At 43.1% G+C, this 25,159-nt stretch overlaps 1 protein-coding gene across 2 annotated transcripts in view; it reads left to right on the forward strand.

The window, feature by feature from the left end:
- Window positions 1-25,159, forward strand: part of SYN3 (synapsin III) — a 189,593-nt gene that overhangs the window by 142,548 nt on the left and 21,886 nt on the right. For both annotated transcript variants that reach the window (XM_053943484.1, XM_053943485.1), the window contains 2 exons: window positions 14,371-14,433; window positions 23,871-24,013. In XM_053943484.1, coding sequence (XP_053799459.1) covers window positions 14,371-14,433; window positions 23,871-24,013 — 206 coding nt within the window. The remainder of the gene's footprint in view (window positions 1-14,370; window positions 14,434-23,870; window positions 24,014-25,159) is intronic.

A 25,159-nucleotide genomic window follows, 5' to 3' on the forward strand; every position in this document is an offset into this window, starting at 1 on the left:
TCTCTGTTTTGACTATAAATGCTTGAATTGGGGTGTGTTTTGCACAGTATTCAGCATCACATACTCTAATTTATAATCGTATATATTGTTAATGGGTCATCTGGTCTCCAAGAAAAAATCCCTCTGCAAGTTCTTCCCAATGCATGGATTTGAAAACAACTATACTTTCCACCACACCAAGACAGGCCATGTCAGAGCTCTGTCAGACCATGCTCAAAACTGAGTTTTCATCAGTGTAAATATGCTGATCTCGGCTTTCCAAAGCCTAGGCTTTCATTCTGGAAGTTAAGAACTCAACTTCAAGAAGAGTTTAGTTCTTTCATTGCATCCTTAGACTTCATCTAAGCTAAGGAGTGTATGAAATCTCATCAGAAGTGTTACTACAGATCAGGTCCAGGCCTGTGGGTTAGGTAACATAGAAACTCTGGCTTGAGCATGCTTGGCCAGCATGCCTGGGAAAACTCAGTGTCATGTGAATGGCTGAAGGACTTGCTTCACTCTAATGCTTTCTCACATCTCCACCTGTCAAATAATCAGTCTCAGAATAGCTTACAGTGGGAGGATCTACTCCTGGGCTTCCCCAGGATCTACTTCTGACTAGCCAGGTAAGTGTTTAGGAGCAGTGACAATTTTCTGTCACAACGTGGTGTACACTCATTTGTGCTGACCATTATTCCACTACACCTGCACTCATCTGCTTTCCTGTTTATTCACCAGTTGTGTTTTGCCTGGATGTTTGCATTCTGGTTTTGTACAATGCCTAGTGCATTGAAGACCTCAGCCCTAAGCTGGCAGCACTGAAGCATCAGTTACCAGAGGAGCTGCCCTCTGTTTTCAGTCAGTGCTGGCTTTAGCTGAATCATTTTCTGAAGCTGATCGAGTCCATTGAACCCTAGATCTAAGCCCTTATTTCTCCAAATCTGGGAACTTGGGCTATATTTGCAGTAAAGAGGGTGAGCGGGAGCTAATGCGTGATGGGATTATGCTTTTCATTTATCACCTGACAGCACTCTGACAGACTGCATTTCACTGTCATCTGCAGTCACTACAAACCTCCAGAAAAAGCCATGGTATCCATGGGGCTTCCTCCCTTCTTGCTGCCTGTGTCTCCCTAAGCAGTGTAAAGGGTCAGCCCTATGATCTTTCCACCTGCAAAAAGTCCCAGTGCTGGCACACTTCTACAGACTAAAACTCCTTTCTTTACTTGACATATATTGTACCATCCTTTACAAATGTGAGGCACAGCTAATATGAGGTTCACAATGTGAGCTCAGAGTGCCAGTGCTTTGACTGCCTGGCCAGCTGGGCTTGAGCTGCTATCTCACAGAAAAAGAGGAGTTTCAGCCCTGCACTACTGCCAGAACACATGCTGGGTTTTGGCCTCACACCCCAAATGGATTTCCACTAAATGACACACTTCCCATAGCCAACCTGGCAAGCAAAGCTCCTGTCCCAGGCATGACCCAAAGGGCCAAAGTATCGATTCTCTGCTGGCTCTTGTGGTCATGTTCACAGGGAGGAACTGGTGAGGAATAGCAGTAGCACTAATCATTCTTAATGTCATCTGAAGTTACTATAAACCCTATTCCTTACAAAAATTTCCTGCACAGTTTAAATCTACCCTCCTTATTGCTGTATATATTTGCCCAACTGTATTTTAAGCTGCATGATGCAACTCACCATGCTCATGAACAACACAGACATCTCTTGCTGGCTATTGCTTGGGAGAAAAGTTCTGGCCACCAGTTGACACTCCCAGGACAGACCAAAGTAATGAGCCTGAAATAGAGGTCACTGAGGTTCAGAGCTGGTTCAGTTTGCACCTGGGTATTTAATTCTTCATGTCACTGGTTCCCATCAGTAAGCTGCAAGCAAAGGAGAGTGATAGGAACCAAGGATTAGGGTGTCCATGGGCATCTGCCTCCTGCAACACTCACTTTGAATTAAAGCAAATAGCCTCTGCTTCATCCCATTTAGGCAGCTCCCTAACAATTCACACCTATTCCATACAGCCATTTCTGTCTTCCTACTGATTCAGTGAAAAATTCCCGCTCACTCTTTCCGTAAACTCAGCATCCTGTCCTCTGCTGAAGTTACAAGCCAGATGTTAGCTTAGCCTGTGATTAATACTTTGAAAAGGTCAGCTTTGAATTTCGCTGCCAAGTTCACCCACCTCTCTGGGCAACTCCTTGTACATCTTCTCTTCCCTTCATAACATATTTGCAGTTGAAAAATATTAAAATTTATATACTGCTTTATATCTTGAAAGGACGTTTAAAATAATCTTGGGTGTTGGGAGATGTTTTAAGGCTGTGTTTGGAGAAGAAGGACCTGTTTAATCCCTTTCTCACATGGATTGCTTGAAGTTCTGAAAATCTGATCTCTGGCTCTCTATGCAGTACTGTGTACCAACTAATCACCTCTCAACCACCCCAGTGGATCTAAAGATGTGAATTCAATATAATTAATGTCATCTTTTGGTGGCGACACAGAAGGTTTACACCAAATTTTACAAATGAAGTTTCCTTATTCTCCCTCCCAAGCCAAACTGTGAGCTTGGACAAGTAGTCTCACCATGTTAAACATTAACACTGTCTTTGTCACATACTGCACAGCTTAGCTTGTCCCAGTTCTATCTGAGCTTCTATGTGTGCAGCATCACCAAAGAAGCCCTGCTCTTCATCAACAAATGCAGAGTAACCCTTTCGATAGGTAATATTTTAGAGAATTTGATCTTCGATCCTCTCACATGGAGAAGTACAATTAGGAGCAGGCAGATTTTGCCTGAGAGTGTTTTGTTTTCTTGTTTCTTTTGAAGTAAAAGAGGAAATGTGGGAACCATTTCTAAATTGCCCATGCTCCAGAGTGACAGAAGAAACCCAGAAACAGATAAAGACTGACAGCTGGAACATATTGTGGTACAAGGAAGCAATTAGCTTATGGCATAAAAGAATGAAATAATGTATAGAAGTAATTTGTGTCTCCTGGCATTACTTGACAACCTGGAAACTTTGGGGCAAATGAGGTCCATGGTCCCAGGCCAGTGCTGGTGTGACATGGAGACATGCCACCCTAGAAGGAAGAGTCCCAGCCTGTCCCTAATGACCTCATCTGAGACCTCACAGATGTGTGGGAAGAGATGAGAGAGAGAGGAAGGGGTCAGTTGCTTCCCCCTCTCTCTGAGCTTTCCCAGCACTGCTCCAAATTCCTGAAAAAGCTTGCTTCTCCCTGCTGTGGGGACACTTTGAAGCAGCTTTGGTCCATGTTCCCCTGGGACCTTGCATCATAAGCTGGGTGAATGGCCACAGCCTCTCAGCTGTCCCTCTACTCTCAGTCAGCCTCAGCTTTGGGCATGAAAGGCCATCTTCATATGGATTGCTTAAAAGTTACATCATTGAGCAATAAAACAGTGAAAATACCTCAGGATAGGAGAGGAATTTGAGATAAACATTCTTTACCAGATATTGCAAAAGCATGTCCTCATCAAAATGAATGAGCTGCCTCTCATTGCACTCGGTGTGGCCGGGGCTCCAAACCTTACGTGTGCGATGCCATGCTGCCACAGTGATGAGCTCAGGACAGCATTAGCCACATGAAGTCAGACAGCTGGATTGATGGATGTAATGAAATTTCCTGCCCTGGTTACAGTTTTACCATCCAAAGCCTCAGTTTAATCAGTGGTTGTACTCACAGTGGGATTTGTTTCAGGAGGAATCCCATTTACCACTCCCAGTTTTGGAGAGCTGGTTAATCCTTCCGCGGGGCAGGGTTCACATATCATGCCTCATAAACTCCCTGTGTGAGGGTTTAGGAAGAAAGGACAGGATTTGTCAATAGCGCCCTGTGAGCATGTCTTCACAGCAGGCACAGAGATACCCAACCAGATGGCTGCACTCCATTAACTTCTCACAGGTGGAGACCGAGGCTCAAAAATACACAGCAGCAGCCAGATGCATGTAGGCAACCCCATGCTCCCTCCCCTGAAAGGTCTGGGAATGGAAACACCCAAACTGTCCCTGCATAGGCCATCTACATGTGGCTTTTTTTGCCACATTCATCCAGCCCTACATATTCCAGCTCCAAACTGGTGAGCCAGCATCATGATATGCTTCATGAGCCTATCAGCCCAGAGAATCTCCACACAGTGTCCCACTGAGGTTATGGAAAAATTTGCTCTGTACAAAGGATCAGAGCAGCATTTGTGCTTTTGGGAACCTTTCCACCAAGGACTATCATTATCCCTGTGTGGTACAGGATCAGTTTAAAACAATTCACTTAGAGCACTCCATGGAAATCCCCTGCCAGTCACTCTCCTCACATGCATTTTGTCCTGAGAATCAAAGGGCAGTCTCAGAAGAGGTCACATCTGTACAGAGTTTGCTTTCATCCCCACAAGGGTTCCCAAACAATGCCAGTGCCAGCCGGAGGTTTGCTGAATGGTATGAGAACCAAAGGCTTTCTTTGCCTTCTGTTCATCCATTAAAACCTCTTGAGTCAAAATTAAGAGGACAGAAGTGGGAGCTTTAGGAGGCTGTGGTTTCTCACAAATGCCTAAAGCTAAGCATTAATGAGAAAGTTAAAAAAAAAAAAATTGAAGTCTGCAACCCATCACCAGAGCAATGCCACAATTAGAGACAAACCCAATGTGCGCTGCTTTACATTTATGATGCAGACAAACTAATTTAACTAATTAGGGCTTTCTACAAAGTGCATATGAAATAGCACTCTGTCCTCAAGGCCCAGTATCAGAGATTCTTGCTACTGAAGTCCAAAAGTGCACAGATACATAGCATGGACACCTGCTACTCTCTGAGGATGGAATTAGCCAAGCCACTTCTGCATGGGAAGTTTTGAATATTTTCTTTATTGTCCCACCCACAACTTATGGATGAAAACCAATCAGTTGAGAAGTCTTCAAGGATACAAAACTCTCTTTGTATACAAAACTCTCTTTGATTTCACAATTTAAGAAACAAAACCAAGAAAAAAAATGAAAAGTCCATTTGGCTTATCTCATTAAAACCTAATTTTTTGCGCATTAACTTTACTTTACAGCCTTTATGTAAGCCTAAACAGTTAAGGTATGATTTATCTTCTTTGAGAAAGCAAACTATTTTCTTTGTCTGTGCAAAGACTTGTTGTTTAAAAGGTACTCCTGCTCCTCTGAAATTTGATCTGCGTATTTTGATAGCAACAGTTTGTGCAGCACAGAAACTCTGCAGAGAAGTTCAGCTGCTGCATTACTGAGGTGCTGGCACTACCTCCATGAGAATGAAAGCCATGACCTCAATAGAAGACTTCAGCAACTAGTTTTGAAAAATAATTTAATGGCACAGAGTATGATGGGAAGAAAAGAGGTAGAATTGTATTAAAGAAACAAGTTTTTAAAGAAATCCATCTTTCCAGACTAGTTTCAGACTTTGACTGTGCCTGGTTCTACCTCCAACCAGAGTGCCTGACATGAGCTCCTCTGCTGAGCCTAATGCCCTTCTTTTGGGCACATCCCCAGTTACCTCCATGTAGGCTTCTGCTCGCATTCCGAAATCCTACCTGGATCCCGCAATAGCCTCAGTACTGTGCCTGGGAAAAAAACAAATGTCTTCCTGTACTGGGCGTGGACCAACTCACTTATATTTGTCTCATTTATCCCTGAGAAGTGGAGATATTGCCTCAGAGATGAAATCAGCTCAGGTCTCCACCTCTTTTTCCAGTAAAGGGTGAACCCTGTCACTCTAGACAAACAGAAGGAGTGGGCTCACAGAGACCACAGCATCCTTTGCCGCTCCAGGCTTGCCCAAGGTAAAGAGGGTCTATGTGTTACTCCAAAAGGAATTTCTCTGCTTCCTGCTTCTCACCATTCCTGGCTGCTGCAGCCTGTGGTACATCAATGTGTGCTCAGCAGGGGAAAAATGCTGCTGGCCGAGGTGGTGGTTGCGAGATGAAAAAGGCTGATCCACACAGTGGTTTCTTCTGTCTTCTGACTGAATGCTTTCACTTCAGGAGCCCCTTCCTTGTTACAGCAGGGAAAGATGTAAACAGAAGCCAGTCCCAGCTGAAAATAACTCTGCCTGTGTCCTGTGTGGAGCCTGCTTGATCTCCCTTCTGCTTTTTGCTGCTAATGTCAAACTAGGTTGTCTCTCAGCACAGAATTCACAGACATTTAGGAGCACAGGACACCCACAGTTTCTTCCACTCCATTGGGAACTCTAGTGGCTTCATCAGATAGGTGGAGTGGGATTGTATCTTTTCTCAAGGAATGAGACACAAGAGGGAGACAAATACCCAAGTGGTGCCAGTGTGGACCCATGCCCATGAAGCCTAGATAGGAAAATGTATTTCTCAGCTCTTGAGGGGTTTCAAGGTTTTGAATATCTCCAAAATCCTCAAGAATGAAACATGGAGAAATTAAATGCATATCAGAAAAATTTCCCTTTTGCAGTTTGAAAGCATTCCATGTCCCATTTGGATTGGGGATGGGGCGAAGAAGTTAATTAGTGCTTATTCACTGAATCATTGAAACATGATACTTCCACCTTTCAAAATATAAAATTTGCCCCCTGGGACCTCATTCTCTTTCCCAAGCAATTGCTGAATTTGGAGAGATTGTGAAATACAGCCCTTCCTACAGTTTTTGGCTCCTATCAAAAACATGTAATTTGAAAGTTCCCAAGAAATCTCAAAAGACACAGAGCTAATTCAAACATGGGATACAATGACTGCCTTTCATGTCCTCAATGTCTCCAACATGAGCCAAAAATTAGTCTGGATAAACACAGAAGATTTTTATCTGTAGAAAGAAGCTTGAAACTGCAAAGCACAAGAATGAGGATGTAGGAAGAACAGAGCTCATACCTGTCCCCCACCTGCTCTAGGTGCCTAAAAAAGACACCACAACAAATTCAAGGTTAAGAAGAGCTGTTGCCAGTGTTTAATTCCATGTGCAGCCCAAGGAGGAGGTAGATCCATAGAACAGGATTTATTCCCTGCATTCATGTCCCAGAGCACAAAAAGTAGAGGATATGTATTTCACTCCAGTCCACATTAGCAAAATATTTGAATTCCTGCATGAGCCTAAGGGCTCAAAAAGCTGAAAATATGATCTAGCTGTAAAACAGAACAAACTGAGCCCATAGCCCAAACATTTCTTTGTGAGGCAATACCTGACTTTCCAGGTCAATGGGCAAAAGAAATGTGGTGTAAATATCTGTGGCTGTAAGCCAAAAAAGGACCCACTGTGAATTCAGCCTGAAAAAAGTAGTCGGTGGAAACTGTCATATGGGAATGGTATGACATCTGGCTGCATGAGATAGACCATTTGTGTGTACAACCAAAATGAAACACTAATGTGGGAGCAGAAAAATATAATACATAATGCAAGATAAGAACTACTCTCCTACTCAACCCAGTGAGGCAGACAGAGGCTATATTAGCAGTAGCAAAACATACAGTGACAGGCTCATACTCCAGCAGCTCTGTCATGGCCCAACAACAGCTGTGCTACCAAGCTCTTCTAGCCTCCAGTGTTCTGTGGGCATGTCTGCAGACTTATGATGGTTCCATGTTGTGCTTGGGAATTGCCTGGAAGAAGCTTATTCATCTTGAGACAGAGTATGCCAGAGACTGGTCTAACAATTTAATAGGTATAGGTATAGGCAAATCAGGGCCAGTGTCCTTGCTATGCCATTGCTCTATTTACTTGTATAGATGTGGCATGAGATGCCAGCTGCAGGTTGATACTTCCCATAATCCTCATTCTTCTTTATGTCCAAAGTCCCTCCTGAGGCATTAATAAAGATTATTAACTGTGCTTTTAAAAAAGTATAAAAAAGTATCTTTCAAGGAAGTCTGACTGTGCCTGGTCCTCTGTGCTGCTATTTCTATAGCATTCAGTGCTGAAGAATGGCAAGAAGGAAGGAGGTGGTGATCCATTGCCCAAGAGCTTTCAGGAGCCCAGAGAGTATTTCAAATATTCCAGTATGCCATTGCCTGTATCAGGCAGCACCCATGGCTCATTGCTCATGCCAGCATCTGACATGGCATTGCCAGCCATGGCATTGCACGCAGTCATTGGCATTTATAAGGCCATGAGTCTTACAAGAAAACTTTGGAGACATTTCTGTGGCAGGCAGATATTTCCCAATGAATGTACTAATAAGCCCAGGACCTGCTTCTCATTTTACACTGACATAACTGCATCGCTCTCAGATGTGCTACAGAAGGTTGTGAAATCACAGCTAAGGCCTTGGAGTCATGTGGGGGCCTCCCAGCTTTGCAGTTGGGGCACACGGCTTCCCTGTGTGTAAATGTCAGGGTGAGAACCATATGCACTTTGTCCTTTGGTGACAGAAAACTACCTGCAGCAGACTGTGTGGTGAGATTAGAGACCAGCAGTAACTGGGGCATGATTGGCTTCAGTGAGACTTGTTGCAAAAGGTTATTTTCCTCTGTGAAGTTTAGAAAAGTTTGTTCTCTCCAAAGAAACCCCATGCTGCCCATTTTGAAATCAGTGAGAATTCAGATTTTTCCCAAAAAAGGGATACAGTCAAACCTACCAAGTGAAGAGAGGTTTGTTGGCCAGTGTCTTGTGAACCTCAGGGATTCTTAGAAGTGTGATGGCTTTGAAGACTCCAGCACAAATTCATAAAGCATTTTATTTCCCATCTCCTTATATATTTTAGCATAGCTTAGATGCTACAGTTAACAACTGTATTCACCATCTCTTCCTTTGCAATGTTCTTACATGTGGGATGAAATTTTCTAATTGGAGAAAAATACAACAAAAGGCACACAGTTCAGGTCAGGGGGAAAAGGAAACTCAAGAGTTTCTTCTTCTCTTTCACTGCATCCCACAAAAAATATTTGGACAGTTTCTCAACATAAGGAGTTGGGAGAACATATTCACTCTCCTAGCAAAAAAAGGAAATATAAGAAGCTTCCTTAAAGGCACCACTGCAAAATTGCCAAGTGAACATCATGCATTAAGGAATTATAGAAATTTTCTATGTAGTCATAAAACCTTTTTAAAAACTGCTTGTGATTTTATATGTGTAATGGGGATTTATCAACCAGGACTGCTAGATATGTGTGTGAATACAAGCAAGCACATAGTGCATTTTGAGTTTTTTTGCTGAGCATCTGTTTGTCTGGATATGTTACTATAATTATCACACTTGAAGCTCCAAAGAAATGAGAATAATATCAAATGGGCACACTCCTGTTCTCCACTAGGGGAACCCAAATATGTCCTGTCTCAAATAAAGAAGTTACATAACATTAGAGGTGGAATCAATGACAAAATGTTCCGGTTTGTGCTTACCCCTTTTTATTCACTTCCATGACCCATTCTAACCACAGCAAGTGTTAGGAGCCCTGAAACATTGGTTTGTGGTTTGTTTACTCAAGGATGTGGGGATTAAGTCATGCTGCTGTTGGGTTTTTTTTGTTTTTTTCTCTCTTTTGTTGTACTTTTTTAAAGCAATGAGAGAATCAAAGGATATTTTTTACCACCTTGCTGTCATCTCATCCATCAACTGCCTCACTGCTTCAGATCCCACCTGTACATAATGCTGTCGTGATCCAGCTGTCATTGGGCTCCTCCTGTCACAAGTATCTCACTGCTCTTCACATCATACCCCCTATCTCCTCCTTCCTCCTGAGACCTTTGCAGATACCTACTCCTCCTCAGGATTTACTGCAATGATCTTGAAAGCTGTCTTGAGGCCCTCTTTCCCCAGATAATGACTTTTTTCTTCATTGTGCTCTAATTATAATACAGTAATCAACACACAGGTGTGTGTCTTACAGGAAACCATATCACATGCAGCCCTGATCTTGCTATCCAGTGCTGATCTTCAGCTCAAGTTTTTAGTAAGATAGTTCCATAAACACAATGACATCATCTCATGGCATCATTATTTTCCTGTAGGTTTGAATCAGCTTGCTTGCTTTTACAGGAAATTATATGTTCACAGCTCCTTCAACTTAATTGACACCAGGGAACTGCCACACACGTTACTTCCAACATTTAGGTCTAAAGTGCGTGAACAACATTTCCATCATCCATTAGGTACCCACCCAAAACAGACTTTGTCATTATACAAGTGAAAGCAGCTAAGTAAATATAAAAATCAGGTTTAGAGTATAAAAGGAAAATTCAGAATATTACTTCTGGGGGAAGGGTAAAGGCAAAATTACAATACCTTTTGCTATGGAACCTTCTGGCCCGGTTGAAAACACTGGATGCTATGGTCATACAATACCAATGCCAAGAGAACAAAATTTTAATGACTCCATCTCCCATCACCCCAAATCCCTCCTAATATAGGGGAGTTTTCCTCCATGATGTAATTGCAGCCTGTACTATTCATTTTAAGCATTGATTGGAAGGGTTTTGCAGAAGAAAGAATAGTACTAGAAACTGAAAGTTCATTGTATAAAATTATCTAGATAAGGTGAACTAATGCACAAAACTATACATAACAGAAGGAAATTTAAAAAAAAAAATTCTACTTTGTTCATGGACTACTACAGGACACTACAAAAAATCACAAACTTAAAATCTCTCTTGAGGGTCTCACAGGTTTCATAGAATCATCAAATGTTAAGGGGTTGGAAGGGACTTTAAAGATCATCCATCATCCCTCCTGCCATGTGCAGGGATATCTCCCACTAGACCAAGTTGCTCAAGGCCTTGTCCAACCTGGTTTTGAACACTGCCTGTCGAACATTCCTTCCTTCAGATCAGTTTAGATCCAACTCTACTCTAATGCTCCACCAGTAAAGAATAGAGAAAATATTCATAAATTTACAAGAAGTACTGAAGCCCTCATTATTTGTTGGAAAGGAGGGGCAGAAGGTAAAGGGGAAAGTGTCACAGTTGACAGCCACACTGTTTTCAAATAAAGGCTAATGTGTGCATACCAGCACTCATTTTACACACCACTGCCAAAACTGATAAACTGCAAAGTCATCTTTGCAGTGACACTACATACTGAGGAGAGCAGAGCCCTGAAAATCAGGGGCTGAAATGGTACACTTTGGGCCATCAGTGTTTTAAGCTGGAAAAACTTCCATGACTTTCTCTTCACTACTACCAAAGACATGGATGAGTTGCTAGTTCAGGATTCAAATTGCTGTTTGACTCTTAACAGGCCTCTGCATACAACAAGCTCTAGACATTTATGTAATCCTTGGCACCTCAAGGCTTTGTCACAACCTCTGGGAATACATTTGTAAGATTTTACTTCAAAGGGTTGAATTATGCATATGAACTAACACCCTACATATGATCACTGAGCTAGCTGCAGCACTACAGTCCCATCCCAAAACCTGCCAACTTCATCTATAACAATCCTGTCAACAGTTCATGCACATTTTAAAATTATCAAAGTGCTTTTCACTATTTTTCCAAGGAAAGAAGAGCCCTTGTGGCACACAGAAAGACACAGATATATGTCTTTGCATGGTTTTTTTCAGTAAAAACATGCTTTTCTTATTAAAATGTGATGCTATTCTGTGATTACAATTATTTTTTTTCCTGGGAAATGTATGACTCAGTATGTAAATACTCATCTCAGGGGTCTGCCCTTGTGGTGGCTTTGGCCACCCGCAGAACTTCTCACTGTGTTTGTGTGTGAATTACATCAGAGCTGTGTGTATAATAGTTTCTCCCTTCTTTTGGCTTCCCTGTCCATCTGGGTGCTTGCCAAGTATGCTGGCTGGCCACCTTATTAGCAACAAAAATGGTACTTGAGTCCCAGCAAGACTCTGGTGGAAGCTGGAGGTCTCCGTGTTGACTGCAGTGGCGTTCAACCACTTCCACCACTTCAGCAAGGGCTTTCCAGCAGGTTGTTGTGGACTCTGGTTGCTTTAGTCCTGCGGACTGTGGAGAGCTTTTGATTACACTTAGCTTCAGCACAGGCTAAGGGCACTCCACTGTCACTAGATAAACTCATTATATAATGCAGCTCTGTGCATGTGCAGTGCTCTCTTGTTGGTTCCCCCATAAGGCACGTTCATGTATGTGGAAATCTGATGGGTTTTCAGTGGCAGAGGCAGATTCCTGGCTAACCATGCACCAGCATTTCTCTGGAGCCACAGCTTTCCCAGCAAGACTACCACATGTCCACAGTCTGGAACTGTCTTACCTCAAGCCCCAAGTGCTGTGCCTAGGCCAAACCATATGTGACCCCAACATGCTGGTCATCCCTAGGTGGAATGAGATCAAGCCTTAGTAAGAAAGCTGAGCTCATGTTTCCAAGAAGCAAAGAGAAAGAGAGAAGTTTGCGCAGCACATTGTCATTGCTGGTGGTATTTTCCAGATTAATAGTAAACTTGGGTTGTTTACTGGATCCCAAACTTTCTTTGCATGTATACAGGAAAACAGATGCTTCCATTCCCAGGCCCCATGCCTGAGCAGGCTCCCTCAGCAACAGGCAGGGGACAAAAAGCAGGGCAGCAGAGACATTGCTTCCTGCCTCTGTCTGCTTTGAGCTGGCGATAGAGCATTATCTATCCCGCACACTTCTCTGGCCTCTTTGCCAGGCTATCAGACAGGCTCACAGCGTGCAGTTTGCTTTTCCTGCTCTGTAGGAACAGCTGCTGCCTCTGCTCACAAACAGGGAACAGAGGCCAGGGCTTGCAAGCACTTTGGCTCAAACAGGACACATGGGGCAGGGATGAGAGAGCTGGGAAGCGAGCCACATCTCCCAGAGCATGAGCAGGTGGGTGCCCCAGCTCCTAGGTTACCTTTCATCTTCCAGCATTAAAGGCCTGGCATGGTCCATCCAGAGCCCTATCTTCAGTAAGCCTCAGGTGCAGTCCTCCAATTGATTCATTTATGCCAGCATAAATCAATTTCAGGCTCTTACAATGAATTAAAAAGGCAAAGGTGAAATAGAGGACAAAAGCATGTGCCTGGACATATACTTAACCATTTGACTTCAGGTTGGACACCTATCAGTCTCTTGCCTCTTCTTCTGAAGCAGTGGTGCTGGTCCCTGCCTGTGCCGGTGCTGTGATTTATTGTGCCTTTCTGTGGTCCAAATAAGATGTTTCTTCATCTTTCTGCCTGAAGAAAGTGACATAGGCTGCTTGAGGACATGATGCACTCGCTGTTCCCCTCTCCTGTGACATTTCTTTATATAAGCAGCTGAATAACAAAACATATCAGTGTTCATTACTAATTTCGTTATTTATAGTGAGCTGCCACAGATGGAGACTGCAGCACCATTCTATCTTTAGGGCGTAGTGCCTTCCTGTCCGTACAGACAATTGGTAATTAGCACAAGAACAAATTGTTTATCTATTCTCAAACATAAATAAATAGGAGACCCATTTATCCATCAAAATTCAACTGCCTCCCTTTGCTAGCTCTCCAGGTTAACTGCTTAATGAATACAGGTCATTGCTTTGGGCACTTCAGCAAAGATAAAAGTGTCTTTAAAGGAAATTAAATATGCAATAAAAATAACCAGTTATATACTAAACAAATAGCATTTAGATCGCAAGAATCATGAGCATAAGACAAGATGAAGGTCACTGGGATGCCAAGCAGAGGTGTGCAATTGGACCAACCAGTACATAGGGGAAATGTGGTGCATATATCCTACTTAGTCCTGACATGTGTACTTCCTACCAGTACAGCTGCCCAGCTCTGAGCCGATCACTCCAAGTGAATCCTTGCATGAGCATGAAACTGGAGAAGAAGAGGCAGAGAGGGTGCTTGCAGTTCTTCGAGTAAAATCAGTCCCACATGTGCTCTAAGATGACCTTGTATGCCTTGGGTGGCAGGACCCTTCCCAATGGAAACACCACACAAGCCAGGGAGAACATACGACTTTTTGTTTCTATTTTTACTGCTGATTCCAATCCTTCCTTTATTCACTATACCGACCCCTGAAAGTGGGGAAGAACAGGCTTTATGAATAGATGGGCTCTGTGAGCCCACTCACTATTAAGGCCAAAGCAGTCCATGTGAAGAACAAATAACTCTTTCTCACCATTCAGGTGTTTTCAGCATCTGAAAGTGTTCACTTACTCAAGCTTGCAAGTGCAACAGTGTTTTACATGCATATGGGTGTACACAAATCCTTATGTACAGAGTGGGAAAACTGCTATCACACAACAGAAGTGGGTCAGATCTGAGGAATTCTGCCAGGCCTCCATTTTCAATCATATGGGATCCAGTGAAGCACTATTTGTTCACTGCCCTACCATCCAGGCAAATTTTATTTGGACTTCTTATTATCCAGTTTGCAGCATCCAGGAAGGGGATAAAAGCTACTAAATAAAAGAAAATAATTCCAAATACAGTGGCTGGGAAAAAAAAAAAAAAAAAAAAACTAATAAAAGGGTCCTTTTGTCTTTCAGCTCACAACTCCAAATTTTCCTGTAGTGGTCAAGCTGGGACATGCTCATGCTGGAATGGGGAAGGTAAGTAAAAGGGGAAAAAATTATATATATATATCTGGAAACAGATACATATGTGGTTCAGCATTCCTGTGATCACACATGGCATGTGACCAGCCAGCCAAGGGGTTAAACCTCCCCACAACCTATCTGGGTCGCATTGGCTGTTCCTGTGGGAGAAAAGACCTTTTTCCGCTGTCACGCACTTGGAGACAGGCAATGGGATTGGGGTGGAGGCTGTCTGGGATGCGGGAAGGGGGGTTGGTGAAGCGTGGGGGAAAAGCTGGCTGGGCTGAAGTCATTAGGCTTGTCTTTTATACATTTTCGCTTCTCCTGAAAGTGGTAGTGTTGTTTATTCAAGCACCTGTAGAGTGCAGCTACACCCCATAGCACTCACAATGAGGAGCTGTGGCACTGGGCTTCTTGAGTGCATTATGATGACCTTATTCAAAAAATGGGAGCCCTTCAGTTATTTTTTTTTCTTCCTTGCAAGGAAGAACAAGACCTTACAAAGCAGAGTGGCTGGTTGCCTGCCAAGGAATCCTGAAAAACAGTTCACTACCCAGAAGGACCTGTTTGTTTTTCCCAGGCTCCCTGGGATCTTTATTCCCCCAGTGAATTAGCAGTCTCTGTTTCTTGGGGTGACTGGGCTCCCCTTTCAGTGAGGCATCACCAGCACATTCCTGTTGCACTTGTGTCTCCTTTTTCTTCCATTTATCTTTTCAAAAGGCATCCCCTATCTGTCTAAAACTTGGTTTGTTCAGAAGTACAAAACTGAGGTATCATCTCTGAATCCAAATGAGTGGTACGTGAACTTCATAACTAATACGCCTGTCGTAGTGCCTCCCTAGACCTTCTCCTGGCCTCGCACTTTGCCTGAAAAATATATATAGTTACACCAAATTTAAACTTGGTACAGTTTGTTTGCTTGTGCTCTGGAAACAGAAGCCCTTTCTGGCTTGCTGGATTGCACATGGAGGATCTAATAATCTTTCTTGCTTTGGTTGCAATGTTCCCCTGTCTGGATGGTAGCTGCTGGGGAGGAAGTGGACACAGATCCCTGTGCCAGTGATGGAGCTGGTTTTCACTATCAAGGAACAAAGATGTAAATAAGCAGGAAATGTTGGTTAATATATTGGTGCTGCCTATGTTAAGCAGGCAGAGGTGTCATTGAATTAGAGTCTGTGCAGACAGCCTAGAGGTGCTTGTAGGGAGCCACTAACTTGTTCCTAGGAAGGGTTTCATTAGCAAAAACCAACCAGGACAAAGCAGGAGGAAAATCTCTCCCCTGGGACCCTGCAAGCCTGCATGTCTCTGACTGCTCTGCCATTTCACCTGTAATGCAGGGCTTCATGTGTCTCATGCACCAAGGATTCTTAGTGGCTACAGAAATGAGGGCAGAATTAGAGAAAAGTACTCCAATCTTAACAGCGTTTCCAGACAAAACTCTCAGCAGAACATTTAGCTATTGTTTTCTGCACCACATACCAGATCTTCTTCCACCTCCTACTTTCCCTCCCTTTTTATCCTTTAATTATGTTGATTTTTGCTGTCACAAGTTAAGGAGGAAGAGAGATTCTATTCAGACTCCTGGCACAATTGTACTCAGAGGTACAAGGAGGGTATGTAGGAAGTCGTTCCAGATAAAGATAGGCTAACAGCCAGCATCTTAGAAGAAAGAATTGGTCTGAAGCCAAGTTTACTTTGGTCCATTATGAAATTAGTGACTACTAGCAAAGTCTGGATATGCATTTGGGCACAAAGTTTCGACACTGCTCTGTTCAGTAGATGGGGAAGGTACAGGAAGCAAGGGTTGTTGACCTTATGGTTTTAGTTTGGGCCCTTCTCCAGCCACAAGCAGCCTGAAGGAAAGTTGAGATGGATTAAATTTTCTCTCTTCAGTCTCACTGCATTTCATTGCACAGAGCAAAAAGAGGAGAAAGAAAGATAAAATAAAATAAAGAATAAATCAGTTGGTTTAAAACACAAGTAACAAGAATTTGTTTCATGCTTTTTTTGAAACAGTAGGGTTCAAGCCCCAGTGGGACTGACAAAAGAAACCACAGAAAATATCAGGAGAAATACAGAGAAGTGCAATTATGGGTATACTAGAAAAGCAACACCTACAGATTTTAAAAAAATCAAACCTACAATAAAGTAATGCAGAAGAGGGAAGTTCCCAGGAGACATTATGGTGTTTTTAACCATCATAATGCAAAAGCAGTAACCAGTGAGATTAGAGAGAGCTAAATTATTTCCTTGCACTGGTTTTCAGAAGTAGAGATGATAGCAGGAAATAGCAGATCTTTAGCTATAAAATATACATAATATGAAAAGAGATAGGTTTGCTTTTGGTTTGATGTGTGCAACAAAATAAATATTAATAAAGCACCTGCATCAGGTCATGTTTTGTATTAAACCAGTGATTGCAGAAACAAAGGATAGAATAGCTGATGTATTAGCCAAAGTACACATGTGAGTATTAAAATAGTACTTACTGCAACAAATGATGCCAAGACAGCGAGCCTTGTATTTGTACCTGTAATTGGTGCTTCAAAGGACGTGAGCATTCAGGTTACAGTGTTACTACAACAGAAGTTGTCAAGGAAGTACTTACTTTTTTTTTTGTTATTAATGATAAAATCACGTGTAATGGGAGGCACCAACACATAGAAGAATAAGCAAAGATGGGAAGTCCAGGCACTGTTATTCTTTATTTTTCTGAGGCAGTGGCCAGGAGCCAGAAGAATTCTGGATGCAGAAAATGCCTCTTCCCCAAAGAGTTCCACCATCTGCTTTCAGGGAGATTTGTGTCATTTCACAGTTTTCTTCAGTTTCTCTGTGTTACAGACCAGAGGAAATATAATGATTACCTGATACTTATTGCTAATTCATTTTCATAATGTTCTTGGCAGTGTAAGTGCTGAATGCTTATTATTTTGCAATAATTGCTAGAAGGAGCATAATTATAACAGACTTTCATTTTCACATATTGTTTGTTTTGACATAATTCTCACAAAATTCACTCACCACATTTTTTAATCAGAGGGCTGAACAAAGAATCCTCAAAGCTAAAATGAAAAATAACAATAGGACTTGTACAAAATAGGCTCTATTGACTGCCTACCCCTTAAGGGTGGGTCACCACAACTGTCTTTAGCTTGGGAGAGGAGCAGCTATTATTCAGGATCAGAGCCAAAAGGGGTGGCAGTATACCATTCATGAAAGAAATGCTCTTGCCAAGTGATGTGTGCATGTGAGGTGCACATGGAGATGGAGAAAACAAATTTGCAGTAACAGGCATCTTTTGAAATCTCTGTTGAGAAATGCAGAAACAATAGCTTCTCTATTGACTTGAACAGAGACACCAGTAATAGCCTTCACCCAGGAACAGACAATCTTCTAATCTAAAAACAGAACACATGCCCCTTAGCCCCTCCCATGATAATCATTATCTTCCTTCCAATATTTGGAGTTACTTCATATTTCCATGGCACTGGAAGATCATAACAAGTGCTCTCTGTGCTGCTGGCCCTGTGCAGTATCGATACAAATGAAATATTTGTAGAAATACTGCTTAGACAACTGTTTACAATGGAGTCAGCAGAGAAGGACCTTTCTCATGTTGTACTTAAGTTGCCTAGACTCACAGGATCAACAGTACTCAAGGAATCTTCCAGGGAAACCATGGATGGACACTGAGAGGAGATGTCTTTCCATGTGCAGGACAGAACTGCTGTTTACCCAGCAGCTCCTTAGAGGTCAAGGCATTTTTAAGCATTGTGCAGTTTGAGCCCACCTACCCCAGAAGTAATGGGGGGGTCTCTGTTGAATAGGGACAGCAACTGCAGTGAGAAAGGAATAACACTTCTTCCTGACTCCGGATCTCATAATGCCAGAGCCCATGGAAAAGAATAAAGCTCAGAGTATGCTAGTATTTGCCATTTGTGTGTTAACATGACCCTAAAGTGCCCTAGGAACAGAGCCCAGTATTGCAAATTCACTCAAAGAGCCTCTTCACCTCTTCCTGGTCAGATCATGAGAAGAAAACAACTGCCAGATCTACAAAGAGAGTAAAACCAGTATCTGATCATGTGACTTTACATATATTTATATCAATTTTATATATATGTATATTTTGCTACTCCTACTTTATTTTTAGACCTCTCTAATTAGGTCAGTTTAAGAGTCACTCCTGTCCCCTCCTACCCCATAATTATGAAAACACCTTCCCAGTACAAATCCTGGCTCGGATGAATTTATGACATTGTAGAAGAAAAACTTGTTGTTCATAATAATATAGTCAGAGTTATTTTCTCTCTTACTGGATGGGAAAGACTTCTCTGCTTCTTTTTTTTCCCTGGTATAAATATAGCACAAACTAAACAGAGCCACTCTGTAATGTAAAAATACTGCAAGGTTTTTATCAGGAAGGACAGCTCGTCACCTTGTCTCTCTCGGGACTGGAAATAGAATGTTCCAAAAGTGAGAGCTTTGAAAATCCAGTGTGCTAAAGGGGAAAGGAAGGGAAAGGGCTGCCTCAGTTTGTCAAGGAACAAATATTTTCTTTTAGAGAAGACAAATAATGACTTGACATGTAACATTCATTCACAACAGAGCAGCCCAATCACTGCATTCCCACTGACTCATGAGTGAGGATGTTCCAAATGTCTTGAAAATAGCAAAAACATCCCCATTTCTTGCACATCAGTCTGAAAGCTTTTGCTGAACACAGGAAACAGTGACTGATCCAAGGCACCAAGGACCACAGCAGCCAAGACCTGGGCTCTGTATTAGGAAGATTCAAAGCATTAAAGGCAGCAGATGGGGAACTTCATTGTGAGGATAATAAGGAAATGCAGACGCCGTTGTGACTTCGCTATTTTGGGGTGGGTCAAAGTTAGGTCTAAACTGATTGTGGTCAGTTGGATTGGGTATTTTCTGAGAAAAAAAAAAAGCATAATTTGGGGTAGAGGAATGGAGAGATTCAGGAAACCATCTGCACAGAACTGTTCCTGAAGACCCACTATCCCAAGATGGTAGGGTCCCTACAGAAAGGCTGAGAGCAGGTCGAGATGGACAAAAATTCACAAACTTTCTGTGGCTGCACCAGTTCCTCTGGAGCAAAACACTCAGACCATGCATTTTCTCAAGCCTACCAAGGCTCAGTTAAACATTACATTGCCAAGTCCAGCCCTGGCTCAGCCTTGGACACTCACCTTCCAGCTGAACCTGGCGCTAACCTCATTTTGGACACAGAAAGTGCTTTTGCAAGTTATCTCCAAAGTGGTGTGTGTTTAGCCTGTAGGGCAGAGTTAACCTCAAAAGCAGAGTTCACACTGGATGATGCTCAAGAAAGGCAAGGCTAGGGCAGTCCTAGCAGACTAAGATAATTATGGCACTTCGGCTAACCAATTATTTTTTCATGTGACCACATAATGAAAGCAAAAGGGGACTGCAAAGCAAGACCTTGCAGCATTTAGGCTCAAGATGAGGGAGGAGAGCCATAGCCCTGGGACCCTGGTGTCCAGGGACACCCAGAAGAGGCAGCAGATTAGGGAACTGTGAGACAGAAAAAGCAGAAGTTTCTACCCAGACAGATCCTTCACTGAAGGAATGTGTGCTCACACAGGTCTCAGATGTGGCTCAGACTGCCCAGGAAATTGCCACAGTGGGGTTTTAACTCTGGCAGACCCAATCCAAAACCCTGCCTTGCAAGAAAGGCCTCAAAACAAGGTCTGCAACAGGGATGGAGCAGAATGTTTCTTCATGACCTGCCCCTTGGACTACTCTGCAGCCAAAGGCAGAAAGATCAGTGCTTCTTGAGCAGGCTGAGGATGGCAACAGGTGCCAGATGCAGGTCATGTGGTGGCATCAGGCTCTTAGATGCCACCACAGGACAAAGGTATGGTCACATCTGCGTGGGCACGACCCCAGCTATCCAGCCAGACTCCCCTTTCCAACAGGGAGCATGCCAGGGCATCACTGGTGCCTGGGTTAGAGAAGAGAGCCAGAAGGGAAGGAGGAGCTTTCTTACTCAGAAAAAGCATTTGTCAAACACTGCCCCAAACCCTTCTTAACAGGTCACTAAAATGCTACAGCAAACAGCAACTTATGGCTTCAGAATGAGTCTATTGCTGCTCAAACAGCCAGCACAGCTAAGCAAACAGGCTGCCAGGGCAGGGGCTGTGTTTGTATTCACTGTTTGCACTCCTCTGTGCAGTTAATGGGATATAGCATTTATCCTAAGAAGGTTACAAAATAAAAGAGAGAGGGGGGGGAAAATGGCTTCCTGTTGATTTCTTTTCAACACCTTTTATCAGTTTCATGTATTGGCCAACCTGCCATTTTAGAAGACAGATTTGTCTCTTGTTAGGTAAATTGGAAACTTTGCTCTGGATTGATTTTTAATAGTACCTTCTTAAATAATGCCCTCTGGTGTCATACTACATCCACCCTGGATTTGGTTATGTCTGGGATTTTTTCTTCTGTTAGGAAAATGGATATCTTATTGACATCTAAAAGGGTTACAAGGCAGGAGGAAATGAATTATACAAAATTTAAAAGTAGAAAGCTAATAAAATGGGGGACTCAATAGATAAGGCAGGAAAATAAATCTAATTTGACTGTAACTTGAGTGCTTCCTGTTTATGAAGTAATAACCGTACCCTGGGATAAACCAGCATTAACCCAGAACACGGCTTTTGTTTTGTCAAATTTGTCTGGCTCTAACAATTAACAAATGGTGGCTCAGATTTCAGCTTTGGTGTGGTGATTATTTTGATGCCTGGTGGGAACTAAGGCTGTGATCCCCTACAAGGGGACTTCTGTGAGTTGCTTTTTCTGAAAAGTCCATGGGATGTACTCTGGCACAGGCCAAGGAAGATATCAGAGCTGTTTCCCGAGGACTGTGCAGTGGTGTAGCACTGTGGGAGTCATCTTTATTTTTCATTTCTTACTTTGTGTCCTTGGTGAGTCCCCCCTCTTTATTAACCCAGCCAAAAGTCCTCAGGCCCATTAGAGAGAACATTTTCAATTGTTTTCCTTCTCTCCCTGTAGGGAAGGGGTGGTGGAAGAAATGGACCCTTCCTTTCCAGACATGCTGTATTTTTGAGGAAACATCACATTTAACAAGATGAGCTCCTTTCTAGCAATATCAATATGGTCTAATTCCAATCTGGAGGGGGCAGCTTCCTCCTTTCCTTTGCTCTGGGTCAAATGTTCCTGGGCTGAGGATGCAAACATTTCAGTTTGGGCCCAAAGACATCTGTTGCACAAGCACAGCACTTTGTTTCAAATCCCACAAATGTCCTTGTTCCAAGTAGGTCATTATATAATGGCTTTTGTATCTTCTCACTCCCAAAAGGGTCCGGGAGAATATGTTGTAACACCGTGTCAGTGTCGCCTGCCCTTGCAGTCCCTCCTGTGATCATTGCATCTGGGTGGGACTCTCTTGCTTGATGTCATTCAGCCCAGGGCAGCTCTTATCAGTGCAACAAAAATACCCAGCTCCGACACAGCCTGCATTGTTTCTCTCTAGTATTTTGCAAGTCTAGACTCTGGGTTCCCTCTCCCATTCTCCCTGCTGCCTCCAAGGCATTCCTACCATCTCACTCTGCCCTGCACATCCCCACACATTCCCAGAGAGGGAAACAACACAGCCTAGAGCAAGGCTGCTCCTCCTGGATGCCATGCAATGGTTGCCTTTACCTATCCCCTTTATATTTGTTATTTCTTTTTTTTTTTTTTTTTCGGTACCCTCCCTTCCGACAGATGACTGCAATCACCCTCTGCTCCTTTTCTCAGCAGTTCCTGGACGGTGAGAGCACAGCCCTCACCACAGCAAAAGGGAGAAGGACTAGGGGTATTTGCTGGTCAGTAATAGGAGAAGCAAAGATGAGTTCTTTTTCCTATTCAGGCATCTAGAAATGGTCACAGGTCAAATTGGTTGCACTTTTCACCTTCCCCACAACTGTTCTGTTTTTGAAAGCTTTTCTGCAACAGGATGTGGCTAAATCTTTGTATGTGCTCTATGTGTAAGCTGGCACTCACACAGAACAATCTAAACAGAGTAAAACGGGTTAGCAACAAGCTTGTTCTCTGTTCCCTAGTGAAGATGGCTCCCACCCTCCCATGGTTGAAAGCAGATACATAAAACCACTTGTTTGCTCTTTGCGAAGAAACACCAAATACCATTGCATGTGCTTCCTTCAGCTGGCTCCACAGAGTCTGGCATCACCCTCCTTTAACACACAGGGACGCAGCTGGGAAGCTCTTCTGGAGAAGAGACCCATGGATTGTCAGCCATCAGTGCACACTTAGCAAAGTAGGGTTGCAATCCCCAGCTGTGGTCTCAAAGCATCACCAAAATACAAAATTAGGGTAATAATGTACAGGAAGTCACTCACTTGCTCATTCTTTTCATACAGTCATGGTCTTTTTTCCACAAATTAATCCACCCTTCCTGCATATGTCCAGCCCTAAGGAACAAGACTTTTACAAGTTTCTGGGATGCACCAAACCAGTGTTTGCCAATACACTAAAGGCCGTGGTTAAAGATATGAGTAAGGTGAAGTTGTCCACTATGTTCTTGTTACCTGCTTGTTCAGTTTTGCTTTCCCAAATCAATGAGCTTTTGTAGAGATTTAACTATATCATTAGAACTTCTACTGTTTTGGTCATTCCTCATTTCACTTTTTATTTTTTATTAAATACAGAGCATTTCCCATAACTAAATACAGATCTGTGAAAAGCCATCTTCTCAGAAAAACTGTAGCTCATAGGTTTCAACTGCTCCTTTGTTTCCAAGTGAGACTCAAGTCTAACACCCAACCAGCTGTCCTACCCACATGCCCATTGCCTCACACAAGTCTCCCCAAGAGTCAAAAACTCCCCCAGAGACATCCTTTTCCTTCAGAATTTGTGCCCAGGCAAGAGACCTGCACAACTCCTCAAAGAAAGTCTGGAGTGGGTTAATGTGAAATGCCAGGGAACTGAAGGATAGAGGTGACAGACAACCAGCTCTCATGTTGATTTCCTGGAATTGGTTTGTATTTCCTGACCATCCAAAGTACTCTGTTTTCATCCGTCCCAACATGGGAAACAGCAGTTGCAAAGTTTGAATGAAGTAATACCTCTTAAGAGATTGAATATTTTCCTGAAGCATCCTAAAAGCAAAGAGCATGAGCAAGAGCCACTTGGGCAAAGGTCTAGCTGCCTCTCTGGTGCCAGGATTACCAGGGCTGGTGCATGAGGAAGGAGAATGAGATGGATTTGGTCTGGGTTGACTTGCTCTGGGAAGCTTCTCTCTTTGAATCACAGAAACCTTGCTCTGTCCTCAGCTGTGTCTGTGTGGGGTTTAACTGACATTGTGCTATTCAGGTGCAGAGATGACTTCTGCTCACCAAGTATTCATGTTCTTTTTGCTCTTGTCTCTTTTTCACTGGATTTTGATAATCAAGGTCAAAGTTGAGAACCAGCACGACTTCCGGGACATGGCCAGCATAGTAGCCATGGCAAAAACCTATGCCACCACCGAGCCATTCATTGACTCCAAATATGACATCCGAATCCAGAAAATTGGCAGCAACTACAAGGCTTACATGTGAGTGCATGGCTGTGCCAGAGCAAGATGGGGAGGAGACAGTGCTGTGGATGTCATTGAGTCGGTGTCTGCTCTGGGCAGGAGTAGGTAGCTGACTTCATTTCCTTGAAGAATAACTCTGCTGTTCTCCTCCCACCTCTGAACCCAGATCCCTCATCCACCAATCATCTTCTCCATTAGTCACTGTCAGGTCATTGTTTCTGGAATGTAAATCTCTCTCTGTCTCTTTCTGAGATTCAGTTAGTTCCCACTATAATGACTGTGCTCGGCCATCACCTCTCCATCCTGTTGTTGAAGGGCTCATCTTTCCCGGCAAAATCCTCCAGCTCCAAGTACCCTCTAGTGGGAACTGAACCCGCCCACTTTCCAGCTGGAGAAAAAAATAAAAAAGATTGAACTACCTGCAACTCCTGGAGTCCTACAATGTCCAGGCCATAGCAGCACCCCATCCTTCAGCCCACAGCAGCACCCTATCTTCTCCCCAGCTGCAGATCACAGCAACACATCACACAAGGGGCACAGAGCACTGGGTACGAATGGCCTCAGCCAGGGCAGCACACAGCATTTCTGTGGGCATTTTGCATGTGTGCTCCTTGACACATACAAAGGAGGGAGAGGAGGTGAAACACTTCTGTGGGTGCCCCGAAGTTCCTCCCTGCTCTGTGGGGTAGGTAGTGAGGGAGGTGGCATGACAGCAATCTTCAACACTGGTACGTTTAAAAGTATTAAAAAGCATTCAGCCAAACTTCATCAGTCACCACGTTCAATTAGAGATGTAACCACATGAGTCAGTAAGACACCTGTTTCTTCTTACTACAAACCAGTAAATGAAAAAAGCCACACAGCACAGCTTCTCCAGAAGCTCCTTATCCAACCAGAGAATTCTGGACAAGTAGTCAGCTCCAGCAGTACATTCTTCAGGTCGCCACATAAATTGCATATGTTACCTAAAACCCACAACACTGTGACTTTTGGGTCCATGTGTACAAACCTCTAGGCCATAGTTCTGCTGAAATATAGTTAAACAAGATAATCAAATGTACACAATCATATATTTTTCAGCTATAACTGCCTAAAATTCCAAGTTGGATTCCTAGCACAGAGATGTTTAAGAAAACTAGATAATGACTGAGTCACATTCTTCAT

Source organism: Vidua chalybeata, chromosome 5, assembly GCF_026979565.1.
Source record: "Vidua chalybeata isolate OUT-0048 chromosome 5, bVidCha1 merged haplotype, whole genome shotgun sequence".
Classification (NCBI taxonomy): Eukaryota; Metazoa; Chordata; class Aves; order Passeriformes; family Viduidae; genus Vidua; species Vidua chalybeata.